The sequence below is a fragment of the Poecilia reticulata genome, chromosome 4 (assembly GCF_904066995.2).
Source record: "Poecilia reticulata chromosome 4, P_reticulata-male-v2, whole genome shotgun sequence".
In the NCBI taxonomy this organism is placed as follows: Eukaryota; Metazoa; Chordata; class Actinopteri; order Cyprinodontiformes; family Poeciliidae; genus Poecilia; species Poecilia reticulata.
Window position 1 is genome coordinate 25,923,728 of NC_088833.1, and position 13,149 is coordinate 25,936,876.

The 13,149-nt window shown below is 41.0% G+C and overlaps 1 protein-coding gene across 2 annotated transcripts; it reads left to right on the top strand.

The window, feature by feature from the left end:
* The first annotated feature begins 377 nt into the window (after positions 1 to 377).
* Positions 378 to 12,747, top strand: usp46 (ubiquitin specific peptidase 46). 2 transcript variants are annotated; one of them, XM_008407482.3, is made up of 9 exons: positions 378 to 842; positions 4,131 to 4,211; positions 5,057 to 5,270; positions 6,637 to 6,875; positions 7,731 to 7,807; positions 7,890 to 7,973; positions 8,164 to 8,361; positions 9,040 to 9,118; positions 9,199 to 12,747. In XM_008407482.3, the coding sequence occupies exons 1-9, from the start codon at positions 807 to 809 to the stop codon at positions 9,298 to 9,300; spliced, it is 1,110 nt and encodes a 369-aa protein (XP_008405704.1). In that variant the 5' UTR covers positions 378 to 806; the 3' UTR covers positions 9,301 to 12,747. The 2 variants fall into 2 exon arrangements, with proteins under 2 accessions (XP_008405704.1, XP_081462700.1); XM_081606574.1 differs by lacking the exons at positions 378 to 842; positions 4,131 to 4,211 and adding an exon at positions 4,235 to 4,338.
* Positions 12,748 to 13,149: the final 402 nt, after the last annotated feature.

A 13,149-nucleotide genomic window follows, 5' to 3' on the forward strand; every position in this document is an offset into this window, starting at 1 on the left:
AGTAAATAAAATTAAGACAGAATACCAAGTGATTGGTATAAAAATTGCATCAAGTGATTGAACGCTGTTATTATACCCATCACTTGATTTCATATTTTAACGTAAATTTACATTTAATTAACTCGCATTTAAACAGTAAGGGACAAAACTAGAGGATAAACTAGAGGAAATTCACTTCTCTACCAGCCTCCCGTATTTGATTTTAAATATATCTACTTGATTAATTATATATGACAAATGAAAACCCTTTGACTACGTTAGTTATTTAATCATTGTTTTGTTTTTGTTTTTTCTTTGTATGAAAGGTGCATAATTCGCTTTCCTCAAATAAACTACATGTCCCTAAATCAATATTTTCAGTTAGTTGATGGCGATTGGTTGCAACTCGGTTAAACTTCACCGTGCAGCTCTGTGTGTGGTCAGCTTATCCAGTCAATCAAACATGTAACTCTGGTCCAATCAGCAGCGGGGCTTTGCTCTAGTGGGCGGGACTACATCACTTCCTCGCGCAGTGGGATAGTTTTCTGGTCGCTGCTAGCAACCTGCCGCCTGTAACTTCTCCTCTCCTCCGGACGCTGTCAGTTTTTAAGCTGAGCTTCCTTCAACATGTGTGCGAGGATGAAGCCGTGCGGACGGTGAGCGCAGCGCGGCCCTCGGCTTGGTGTTTCCCCGGCTGCATGGTGCTCTCCGACGTCCGTGGTTGCGGTTTGGCCTCCAGCCGCGGCTGCGAATGAACTTCATTTCTCAGCGTCGCCCAGCTCTGTTTATTTTATAAAAATGGCGGTGTGGGGGACACTGTGAACTAAATGACTGTCAGAAACATCGCCTCCATTTGTAATATGGTGAGTAAACCTCCGCGTTGTTATTGATTGGTTTGCAGCAACAGTTTTGAACCTGGCTGGACGGGGATGTTTGTGGCTGGGTTGCCTCCCACCTGCGCCCGGACTGGGACTCCTCACTGGAGGATGCACGGGAAGCCCTGCGGGGCTTCTTTACACATCTCCGGGTCTTGTTGTTCACACAGGCCACGTACACCAGACCGGCGTGTTTCAGCACAGAGTAGGTAATTTGTTCGTCTGTCAGCTGAGACTGACAGGAGAATGAAGCGGCTCGTGAGCCCCTGACAGCTTGTCGGTCCCGGTTGCATAATATGGAGCTGCAGCAGAGAGCAGGAGTCTGCACTAATCTGTGTTTAACGTTGTGTTCATGGCTGGAGAAGAGTGGGGAAGAACAGACTTAATGCCTGTGTTAATGCCACTGGCCCCTGCTTTATTTAGACGGGTCACTGATGTCAAAACCCGCTAGTATTAGTCTTCTTTGAGCGCTGCTTTTGCACACTGTTATACTTTATCCCTGCACGACTTTGAACATTGTGCTTGTTGTGCAGGATAATCCAGTGCAAGTTTGACTGATCCATGTATTGTGGGGTTTGATCTGTGGAGGCTTGGAGTACCAAAGTTGCAGTAGAAATGTCTTTTACATCTTCTTCTTTTTTTAGTTGGAGCCAAGTTTACACAGAAGACAAAAAAAAAAAAAGATGTCTTTAAATGTGTTTTAAAGAATTAGTATTGGAAGATTTGACACATCAAAAAGCCCTGAAACACCCTTTGGTCCAAATGCAGATGCGTATCTATGCATTTCCAAAAATAGTCACAGAAGGAAGCAGGATCAAAGAAAGCAGTGTGTAGAAAAAGTGTTCATGTTTGATTGGCAGGACTGGTGGAATTAACCATGTTATTTATGTTGATCAATAAATCTTAATAGATGTTCAGGTGCAGTTTTTAGCTATTACTAGGACAGATGTTTTTTGGGTGCCAAATTAGTGCCATCTTTTTCAGGATGCTTAAGACTTTCATCAGTAATTAGGAATCTTTTATATCTGCTTTAAAAATCATTTTTCATATTCTCCTCATGGTCTACTGTAAGAAAATATGGTCACATGACTCCCATTAAATCAGCAGGAAGTCAAACTGGTGTTTTGGTTTGATCAGGAATCATAATCTGTCATATTTTCTGTGTTTTCCAACAAAAATATGTAATTGTACTCAATTACACACTTCAACCTAAACTAAACTTGTGAAACTTTTATGTCCTTCGTTTTGGTTGTCAGAACCACAGTGTTCATGTTCTGCATGATAATTGAGGTCAAGAGTGGACCTGTCTGATTTTGGGCAGAACATCAACGCTTGCATGTCTTTACATGGTTAGAAAATATAAAACTTTAGTGTTTTTGCTTTTTAGATCATTTTTATGCTCATTGTGAGTAACTGTAAAACTATAAGCAGTAATCATTCTGGTCTAAAGTGTCAGGAAGAGTTTAATTCCCCACAACAGAACCTGTGTCAGTCCTTTCTCTGTCTCTCATAAATGTTCTGTATATATTAGCCGGGTTTTTAGGTACAGTTAAAGTACGCATTAGCAGACCTTCCTGCTATGATTGGTACAGTTTGCAGACCTGCGTTCATGTTCTGGAGGCGGTTAAACGGACAATGGGGCATTCAGACTGCGCTTTGACAGAAAGAAATGAGGGCCAATAAAAGTCAAAGGCATCCCCAAACTAAATTGTCCGCTGTGTTCTCGCGACAAAGCCGCGGTTCATTTGGAAAAAGCTTTGAGCTCATACAAAAGAAAAGGCTGTGACAGGAGATAAGTGCTCCGTCTCGGCAACCAGGAGCTAAATCCTCCTGACTTTTGACATGACTCTGCTTGTTTAGAGCGGATCTGTTTCCGACGTTGAAAGACTGCGCTTTTCTGCCTTTATGATAGATCCTTTTTAGTTGTTACACTTTATTATCAGGGTTTACTCTAATAAACCCAATCCACCGATCCACCTTTGTTCTCTTCCGATACTAAAACTGTGTCAGATATCTGTATCGGCCGATGCCAATCTGATACAGAAAAACAACCCTGAATTGACTTAACTTTTAAACATAGACATACATGTACTGAATTATAAATGTATTTGATTGCTCTTCCGCTGTATAGCGTATTTAAATACATCAATATCTTCACAAGCTGGGTCAAACATGTAAAAATAACACACCTTTAATCTGTTCAGTCTGTGCAATTAGGAGCTTAATAGGGAAATGGAAAAATAAATAATAAAGAAAATGAAAATGAAAAGCAACAAGTTGACTACCTTGGTCAAACACAAAAAAATAAACTCCAACAAACCTTCTTTGAAATTGTTCAGAAAGTAAAATTAGGGATTTCTTCAATATCCGGACCGAAAGAGATATTGGTATCGGATCAGTGCATCTGCAGTTTCCTCTGCATGTAACAGATTGTGGAAAATCTAAAAACTAACACTAGGCCTGTCACGATAATACATTTTGCTGGACAATAAATTGTTCCAGAAGTTATTGTGATAAACGATAATATTGTTGTTTTGAGACAATTTTTAAGTAAAATTATGGTAATGGCATAATAATAATTCAAGAACACATTCTAAAAGATCAGTAAACTTTTAGGTTCTAATGAACATTTAACACTGGAAGATATTTTAAATATAAAAAAACAAAAAAAAATGTAATTAAATTAACTTTGAAGTCTTTGTAAACAAAATTGTCCTTCAATATAAGATTTGGTTGAGACCAAAACACCAAACTTAAGACTTTTATCACCCAGTTTTTGATGGAGAGAAAAAAAGAGATAAATGATGAATCATTCCAATATGGAAATCGAGTTTTCATTTATCATGCAGTTCATTGATTTATTGATTTATTGATTTATTGATTATTGCGACAGGCCTGACCAACACCACAGGCTCCTGTCCGGCTGTGTTGCCGGCTACTGCGCGCTGCGCCGCTTTCAGGAGTGAAGGAAAAGTACAGACCGCAGTTCGTAGTAGAGAAAAGGGAAAATTAACTGGCTGCATTCAAGCCTGTGAAAACAATCCTAATGTTAACATTTGCTGCATGTGAGTGACGGTAATGTACGTACATTTTGAAGGCTGCCTCATTATGATATTTAGCGGCGTTGTGTAATCCGCTGTCGTGCAAACAACCCGTTGCCATGGTTCCTAGAGGAAACCCTGACTGTAGTCAACCAGCACGCTGTAACTTCATGGTCTCCAGCAGGCGACCATGTTGGCGATCCTGACGGCAAGTCTCATGTTTTTGCTCCCGCAGGGCACCAATGCCTCCGCTCTGGAGAAAGACATCGGCCCAGAGCAATTCCCGATCAATGAGCACTACTTCGGGTTGGTCAACGTGAGTTTCACTAAATTCTCTCATGCATTCACAGCACTCATTGCCAGATAACACCGGAGTCGCATTTCAAAACAAAGCGGCGAAGGGGGGTTGAGTCACGTCTGCTTTTGGACAGCTGGCGTTCAAGGTAACAGAGCTGTTTGTTAATCACGGGATGTCCTGCATCTTTAATGTGCTGTGAACAAACACGTTTCCCGACACTGTCCACTAAATACGGGACCTTACAAATAATTACTCTCATTGTTTTTCACATTTTGTCCCTTTACAGATACAAACTTCTGTGTTTTTTATTATTATTATTATTGGGATTTAAGGTGATGAACCGACACAAAGTGGTGTATAATTATAAAATAGAAGAAAAACGAAACATGATTTTCAAAATAAACATCTGTATTTCTCACTATCGATCCCCGGTGAGTCAGTCACTTGTACTGTAACTCCAGCTGTGGGACCTTTTCACATCCCACATTCAGAAATCTTCACCTGTTGTTCTTTCACCCCCAAAGCGAGCTCCGATGAACAGCACTTTCAGGGTATTTCCACTAATTCTTAATCAGATTCAGGTGTGGACTTTGACTGGGCCATTCTAACCACAAATGTGCTCCGATTGGAACTGTTCCTCTGTATCTCTAGCTGTGTGTTCAGGGTTGCTGAACACACACACTTTTTAGATTTTTGATTGTGAAAGAAACAGTTCTGCTTTACTTTGTGTTGGTCCATCACATTAAATCTTATTAAAACACATTAAACTTCATATGAACACACGCGTTACAGACTAAGCGTACACCTGGACGGTATTGGAGTTCTTGTTTTGACTAGGCCCCTCCGTCTCCGTCTCTCCCCAGTTTGGAAACACTTGCTACTGCAACTCGGTGCTGCAGGCCCTCTACTTCTGCCGGCCTTTCCGGGAGAACGTGCTGGCCTACAAAGCCCAGCAGAAGAAGAAGGAGAACCTGCTCACATGCCTGGCTGACCTTTTCCACTCCATCGCCACGCAGAAGAAGAAAGTGGGCGTCATCCCGCCCAAGAAGTTCATCTCCCGGCTACGGAAGGAGAACGGTGAGCGCGCCGTGGCCGACTAAAACACACCAAGGCTTATAATCGGATGGACGCTCCTCCGCTGTGTGGTTTGGGTAGAGCGGGAGGTTTCCTGTTCTCTTAACGCGATACGTGGAGAGCTCAGGTTTGTGTTGTGTGTTTGCGGCCGTTTCAGCTCTAATGTAATCTGAATATTTAGAGTGAAGGGCAGCTGCATGTTGGCGGTAAGGTCGTTCAGAGCGGGGCTGACAGAAAGCCCGATTGTTCTCTACTGTCCATATTCAGGAAGGCCTTTATGTATGAATGAACAATGTGATCTCTGTCTGGGCCCAGCTTTGGTCAGCTGCCTCCTCTGTGGAGGTTTTTTTTTTTTTTTCCTGCTCAGCTCGTCTCCTCCACTTCTCAGTTTCACCTCTCACATTATGCATGAAAACAGGAGTGTGTACAGGTGCTGCATGTATTATCAGCAGGGTCTGCTGACTCTGTTTACTTGGCCTACAGTTTCAGAAATCAGAAAGAGAAACTGTTTTTTATGGAGAGGTAGAGTCAGGAGGAGCAGTGCTAACGCTAATGTTGTTACATCAATAGGTGACTCACATTGTTAAATACTTTCTTTCCTGCTGCTAGAAAAAAAAAATCCTGCTTGGATTTATGATAAAGTAGCAAAGAGAAAATGTTTTTCTTTGTGTGCGTGTTTTCTTAAAATCATCATATCTCTAAGTGCCTTGTTTCACATTAATGCTTCTGATTCTCTTGTCCATATTTACAATATTATGTTTGCATTTAAATGCCCAGCTTTGCCAGCACACACCCGGCACAGATGTTAATTATTTTTGAATAATTAGCTCAAATCTGCACTAACATCAGTATCGGCCATTTTCAACATTTCGATATCAGTCCGATTAATAAAACTGGGCCAATATGAACATCCAATATTTACTTTTTTCTTGTTTTTATTTTATTGCCAACTGTTTCTGGTCATATTTTTCCTAAAAGTGTCAAAATGGTAGTGAAATATATGCACTATTGATAAATATTGATAAACAGCAATTTTAGTATCAGATGTTCATATTGCCCCGAGTTTTCATATCAGTGCATTCTTTTTATTTTTCTACTTAAATGAATATCAAATTACACACTGATCCCTTTTAGAGTAAAACTGAAACCAAAATGGACCCAAAAAAATCAAACAAATGTTCAGAGACGGGGCTAAACAACAAGTGACTGGAGGTTTTGTGAGGGGCTTACAGACTGATCTTGCAGTATGAGGTCAAAATAAGGGAGAAAAAAAAATCTCCATTATAAGATCAAACTGCACACATTTTGACCCACTTGTTTCTGTCTGAAAGCGATCTTTGTTTCCTCCCCACCTTTCGTCTCCCTGCAGATCTGTTCGACAACTACATGCAACAAGATGCCCACGAATTCCTCAACTATCTGCTGAACACGGTGGCGGACATCCTGCAGGAGGAGAAGAAGCAGGAGAAGCAGAACGGGCGCCTGAAGAACAACGGCACGGCTGTCACCGCCGAGGCCGAGATGGAGAACAAAACGGAGCCCACATGGGTTCACGACATCTTCCAAGGCACACTGACCAATGAGACGCGGTGCTTAAACTGTGAAACAGTATGTAAGAGCAGACCTGTTTAGTTTGTTTGTAATGCTGCACGGTTTCGAGTGTGTGTGCGCATCACCCTGAATTTGGAGGTGTGATCTATAGAGGCTTTGTTTACACAGTTCTGAGGGCGAGCAGAGGGCCAGGTTGCCCTGAGCAACCCCTGTAAACACCCAAGACTCTGCCCTGTGTTACGGCAACGCTTCCTCTGTGACATACACATTTAAGAAGGGCAACATGGAAATAAAACACCTCTTCACACATCCTTAAAAAGTCTTAAATTCATTATCTAAAATTAAGGTCTTAAAACAATGTAAGTTGGCCTTGACTATGTCTTAAATTTTGTTGAGACATTACAATTTAATCTCATATATTCTATGTAGTTTTCCTTTCTTTGCAGGACTTCCCATCAGGCAACAGTTTAGCATTTTCATGACTCGAGGCGCTCCAGGCTAACGCTAACTAGCTGCTAATGTACTCTTGCTAGCTAGCTAGGTTTCTTTTGTCAATCATGGATAAGTGCAAATTTACCGCCAAGTCGGCTGGACGAGGATCATCAAGTACCAGTCATTCCTGTCGGAAAATATTATGAATTTGCCAAAATTCATAACATTTTGTATTCTTTTAAATGTAACTTTATTTGATAGGGACAGACAGAAATCAACATAGGCAAACTGAACAAAACAACAGTCCCATGTTTGCATCATAGAGCTTACTTGTATAAAATTTTGTACATTTTTGTTGCAATATTAGTCTTAAATTTCATTCATAGTTGTCTTAGAACGTCTTAAATTTGAGATAGTGGGACCTGTCCTCTTTGAGTCCATCAGGCAAAGATGCATCGGATTTTCATTTCTGTCTTGCAGGTCAGCAGCAAAGACGAGGACTTCCTGGATCTTTCTGTGGACGTGGAGCAGAACACATCAATAACACACTGTCTCAGGTAGGATAGCTGCTGAATCCCAGCAGAAGAAGCAGACAGTGGCAGATTAACCGAGCCTCCGGTGGCATGCTCTCTCCTCCAGGGACTTCAGTAACACAGAGACTTTGTGCAGTGAATACAAATACTACTGTGAAACATGCTGCAGCAAGCAAGAAGCACAGAAACGGTCAGTGAAGCCCACACTTTAAAGGATTCTCATCTTTTTACTCCATCATGTAAAATCTCAATAAAATGCTCTGCGCGTGTGTGTGCGTGTGTGTGTGTGTGTGTGTGCGTGGTCTTAAACTGTGTGTGTGAATACCTTTGCATAGCTCAGTGCCTATGATGTCTCTCTAAGCCTGCCTGTTACTCTGCAGGATGCGAGTGAAGAAGCTTCCTATGATCCTGGCGCTACACCTGAAGAGGTTCAAGTACATGGAGCAGCTGCACCGCTACACCAAGCTCTCCTATCGGGTGGTTTTCCCTCTAGAGCTCCGCCTCTTCAACACGTCTGGGGACGCGGTAAACCTGGATCGCATGTACGACCTGGTGGCGGTGGTGGTTCACTGTGGGAGGTGAGGCCCATCTGAGGGAGGTGTTTACATTAAAAGTGTTCGCAAAACTTTGTCGATATTCCGCTAATGTCGAAAAATCACAAGTTCGTAATTGTTCTATTTCCATTAAATAAGAACGGCAATAAAAATCGGGAATAAGTTTGTTCATGACATTAACGTCAGCTATTTTGGAGAACGGGTTTGCATCTTAGATTGTCAAATTCTAAGATGTTACTTTTAAAAACAAAAAGTCAACTTGTAATTTTTGATGAACATCTACTTCAGGTAATTTACAGAACCCATCCTTCTGTCTGTTTTAGATTTTAAATGAAAGACAAAACAAAATATTTGCACAGGATGGATATGTTTCCTTATGTTGGATGTTGACATTTAAAAAAAAAGTATATTCTAATTTAATGACTAATAAAAACAGATTAAAATAAAGATCTAAAACAATATCACTCATGTTTTTTGTGGAAAACCGATTTTTCACATGGAGAAAGAAAAATACACAGGTAAAACCAGCAGATATATAAATAAATATCAATATAAATATATATTTGATAAATATATCAAATTTATATTTAAGACATTAGTTGCTTTATCATTTTTTTTAGAGCTACTTGTGGAGTTTCAGCAGCAGTTTCTGAAAATTCAGTCACGTAAATTATTTTCTTCTTTTTTTTCCTGTGACCTCAGCGGTCCCAACAGAGGTCATTACATCACCATAGTGAAGAGCCACGGCTTCTGGCTTCTGTTCGACGACGACATAGTGGAGGTGCGTCGCTCCGCCTGCCCGCCTTTGTCCGTCCGTCTGGGCGCTCTCTGTTCTCATCACCTTCTCCCCGTGTCGTGCAGAAAATTGACGCCCAGGCCATTGAGGAGTTCTACGGACTCACCTCAGACATTTCCAAGAACTCCGAGTCGGGATACATCCTCTTCTACCAGTCGAGGGAGTGATGCCGGCGCCGGATCAGCGACTGAGTTACTTTTTACTTACCTTTTTTAGGATAAGAGACCCAGACGTTCCACATCCACTCCCTGCTCCTCCCCACCTCTCTGACATGTGTGCCAATTCTCTTCTGGGTGTTTTTTTTTGTTTCATCTCTCCTTCTCCTTTAGTCTTTTAGTCACCTGCATCTGGACTGCACTTTACTAAGGAAAAGCAAAAACGCTCAGCAGCGTGGCGTTGCTGCTGGGAGACGCCTGCAGACGTAGAAACCCGGTAGCCTGGGGTTCTCCTGCAGACGGTGGTCAGAAACTGAACCATATCAGATTTAATTATGTATGGTCCATCATGTGCCACCCAGTCATGTTTCCTCTCATTAGGACTGTTCCCTATTTTTCTTCTACTTTTAAGCGACTGGATGAAGCTGGAGACAAACGCTGTACAATCCGCAGAAAATCTCAATCTGAAGCAATATCTGAGCGTTAATCCGGAACCCGTAGTAGCTGAATGATCAGAACCTTCGACACTAACTGAGCCACATACTCTAAACACTACACCTGCTTTTCAGAGACGCACCAATCAGGCGCTTCCGGGCCGATACCGATCAGCTCTGACTATCTCCATTTTAACCATTTTATTAAGCTGAGAAAAAGACGTGAGAGCGGTTGGTTGGTGTGAAAATGCATTTATTCAAATATTAGAGCTGATTGTTAACAGAGCATTGACTGATTCTAATCTCTGGCCAACTGATTGGTGCAACTCTGATTATTTTCCCATCAAATGGATGCCTGGAATTGGCTGAATTATTATTTTTTGGTTTGAAAAGAATTCAACTATTTATTGAAGTTATTATATTTATTCTGCTTTTTTTTTCATGCTGACTGATAAATGCCGGTGTGTTGCCTAAGCTCTCTGTAATACCCAACGTAAAGCTTATGGGTTAAAAAGACGAAGTCAGGAGACTCATTCCACAACGGTGTAACCTTTTGATGTGCATCGAAAAGTAAAACTAGTGCAATATGTGACGTTGGTAACAAACGTGGATAAGATGGAGCATTTGCATCTTTTTTCTTTTTTTTTTTTTTATCAGTAGCTGATTTGTTTATTTGTTAATCATTTTCTAGTGCGACGTGTCTGGCTGTATCAGATTACAGTGGATCTCAATAGTCTACACTTCCCTGTTAAAATGGCAGGTTTTGAGTCTGGTTTCAAATTATTTAAAACTTTTCTTACATTTATCTAATGTAAAGCGATGACATATCCTGGACAAATTAACAGAAAAACTAATTTGTTCAGGATGAACATAGTGAACATAAAAAAGCAGTAACAACCTGTTTGCACAAATGTGAACACGCCTTAAATCTGCAGTATGTAGCTTTTATAAAAAAGATTTATTTACATTTTTTACATATTTGTTAATTACTGCTAACCCCCCACAGCAGAGCTTGCTATGAGCTTGCTAGTTAGCATGACCATTGTGACTGCAGACACGTAACGGTAAAACATTTCTCTGACATTATCACATTTAGCAACGTGTCAGCTAGTGTGATTGGCAGCATTAAGACACTCCTCCTGCCTCTGATTGGTTGTTGCTGACTGGGAGTGTTGCATTCTACATTGGGAGCAGGGGGATTTTTTTCATATATCATTTACATATTTAAAACATATGTAAATGTACATATTTATAAGAGTTACGTACTGCAGCTTTAACACCTATACTTGATGATGCACCATTTGATTGAGTTTAGGCGTTCAACCTTCTTTGCTAGGAGTTTGTAGGCATGCCTACATCCTGACTCGGTAATACTTTGAAGAAAAGTAACCCCAGAGTATGATGCTGCCACCACCATGATTCACTCTGGATGTTGTATCTTGTGGCTGAAGGTTCAGTGTTGTCTTCATATTTTGGAGAGACCAAAAACAAGTCCAGTCTTTGTCATTCCCCACATTATCTCTAGTAATTATGACTGTTTTCAATATGCTGACTGGTGCCTTTGTGCAATTACATCATTTTTCGTCCTTTGTTACTTCTGCATTTATGGAAGGGAATTCTAAAAGCTGAAATTGTTTTCATCTCACTCCGATCCAATAAGTGGCAGACGAATTGAAGACAAACTCTGAAATGGAATCAAAAGGGGCTTTAATTAAGCAGTAGATTAAGACCGGGCGCATTTTTGCAAACAGGTTTATTAAAGCTTTTGCTTCATTTTCACCTCTAATCGATTAGTTTTTCAGTTGAATCACAGAATATTTGTCACATTGAAGGTGAGAAAAATATCGACGTTTAATAATAAGGCTTCCAGTTTTTACCACTAAAAGCTGTCATTTTAACAAGGGGAGGTTTGAGAGGTGTGGTAAATGTTTCTCTGGAACTCGGCCCACCTATTGGGAAATTAACTACATATCTCTTTGGAACTGCACACAGATGTTTTTTAACGTTTTGTTTGTTTCTTTTCCACGTTCCTACATTGAACACCAGCTCACTTGTTTGGTCTTGGTTTTTGTCAGATGTTTCTATGTAGCACACTGGAGTCCTGAAGGTCAAGGATCCTTGTGAATCCTTTGTACTGTAGATTTTCCTCCGTTAGGAGGGTTTCTTTTTCTTTTTTTGTTTGGGGCTTTTTGGCCGTTTCCTGTAGAGTAGTGAAAAGTCAAACTTTTTCTTTTCTTCAAATGTTTTTGACATTCCTGTTTGCTGCACATGAGTAAGGAATCACCATTTCACACATCGTAGATAAAAGGTAGGATAAATAATTTACTAAATTAGTTTGCGTGAGCGAAGCAGGAGAGGCAGATCTGAAAGTGAAGAACCGGATGTTCTCTCTCTCTCTCTCTCTCTTGTTCTCCGTGACCGGAGGAAAACGTGCCAAACCGGATTCAAATACTGACTTTGCAGCCGTCTTTAGCGGAGCGTTACTTTTCTTCGTGAAGACACACTTGTGTACTTATTATAGCTACGTGGAAGAGTACCTCTAGGAATAGGAAATATTTTTTTAAAATGAAGATCTGAAATAGGCAGAGATCTTAAGCTTGAGGTCGGTCGGCAGCGAAGAATAAAAACCTGCCTTTTTCCAATCACAACCGCATCATCAAAGCAACGCGCCGACACTCACGTTTTGTCACGTTGTTCTAGTAATAATGGGTTCAGACTGTAGAAAACTGTGGCAGGAGCCGATGTGAACGGACTCGTAAACATGCCGAGCTTCCATTAACTTATGCACTCTTCCTCACCGGGACGCTCGGTCGTGTCCTGGCAGCGCGTCTTGGCGCTCTGCGCCGTGTCGGACATGACCGGGCCTCGGCGAGGGGGAACGACGAGACGAACGCGTCTCTACATGGCAGATAACTGCAAGTGCACTTTATCAGTGATGATTCGAGGCTTTAACGAGATGAGCCGCAGTGTAACACCCTCACAATGACCTTTTTTCTTGTGTTCAATAAAAATGACTATGAACTGATCTTCCGGATGCTTCTTTTTATTTCGTCTGTTGTCGACTCTTTCAGTGAGAATCCACATGAGCGGTACTGAAGTGGAGCGCTGCTTAACAATTAAGTTTTAAGTCAAAAGTTTGAGAGACACACAAACATTGTGTCTCTTGATAAGGCCAACATAAAGTGATGCATAAATGTGAATTAGAAGGAAAATTGAATTACGTTCCAGTTTTCTTTAAAGATCGCAAATGTGTCGCACCTTTCTATTCAGCTGACCCATACTGATACTTTTTAGAACCACGTTTCTTTGCAGTTACAAAGAAAAAACGGTTTCATGTATTGGTTTCCCCCAGAGAACTTGCTAACCCTGGTGGCTGGGTGCTAGGACAGTCATCCAGCGGCCCGTTGTCTTTTTGAGTTAAAAAATG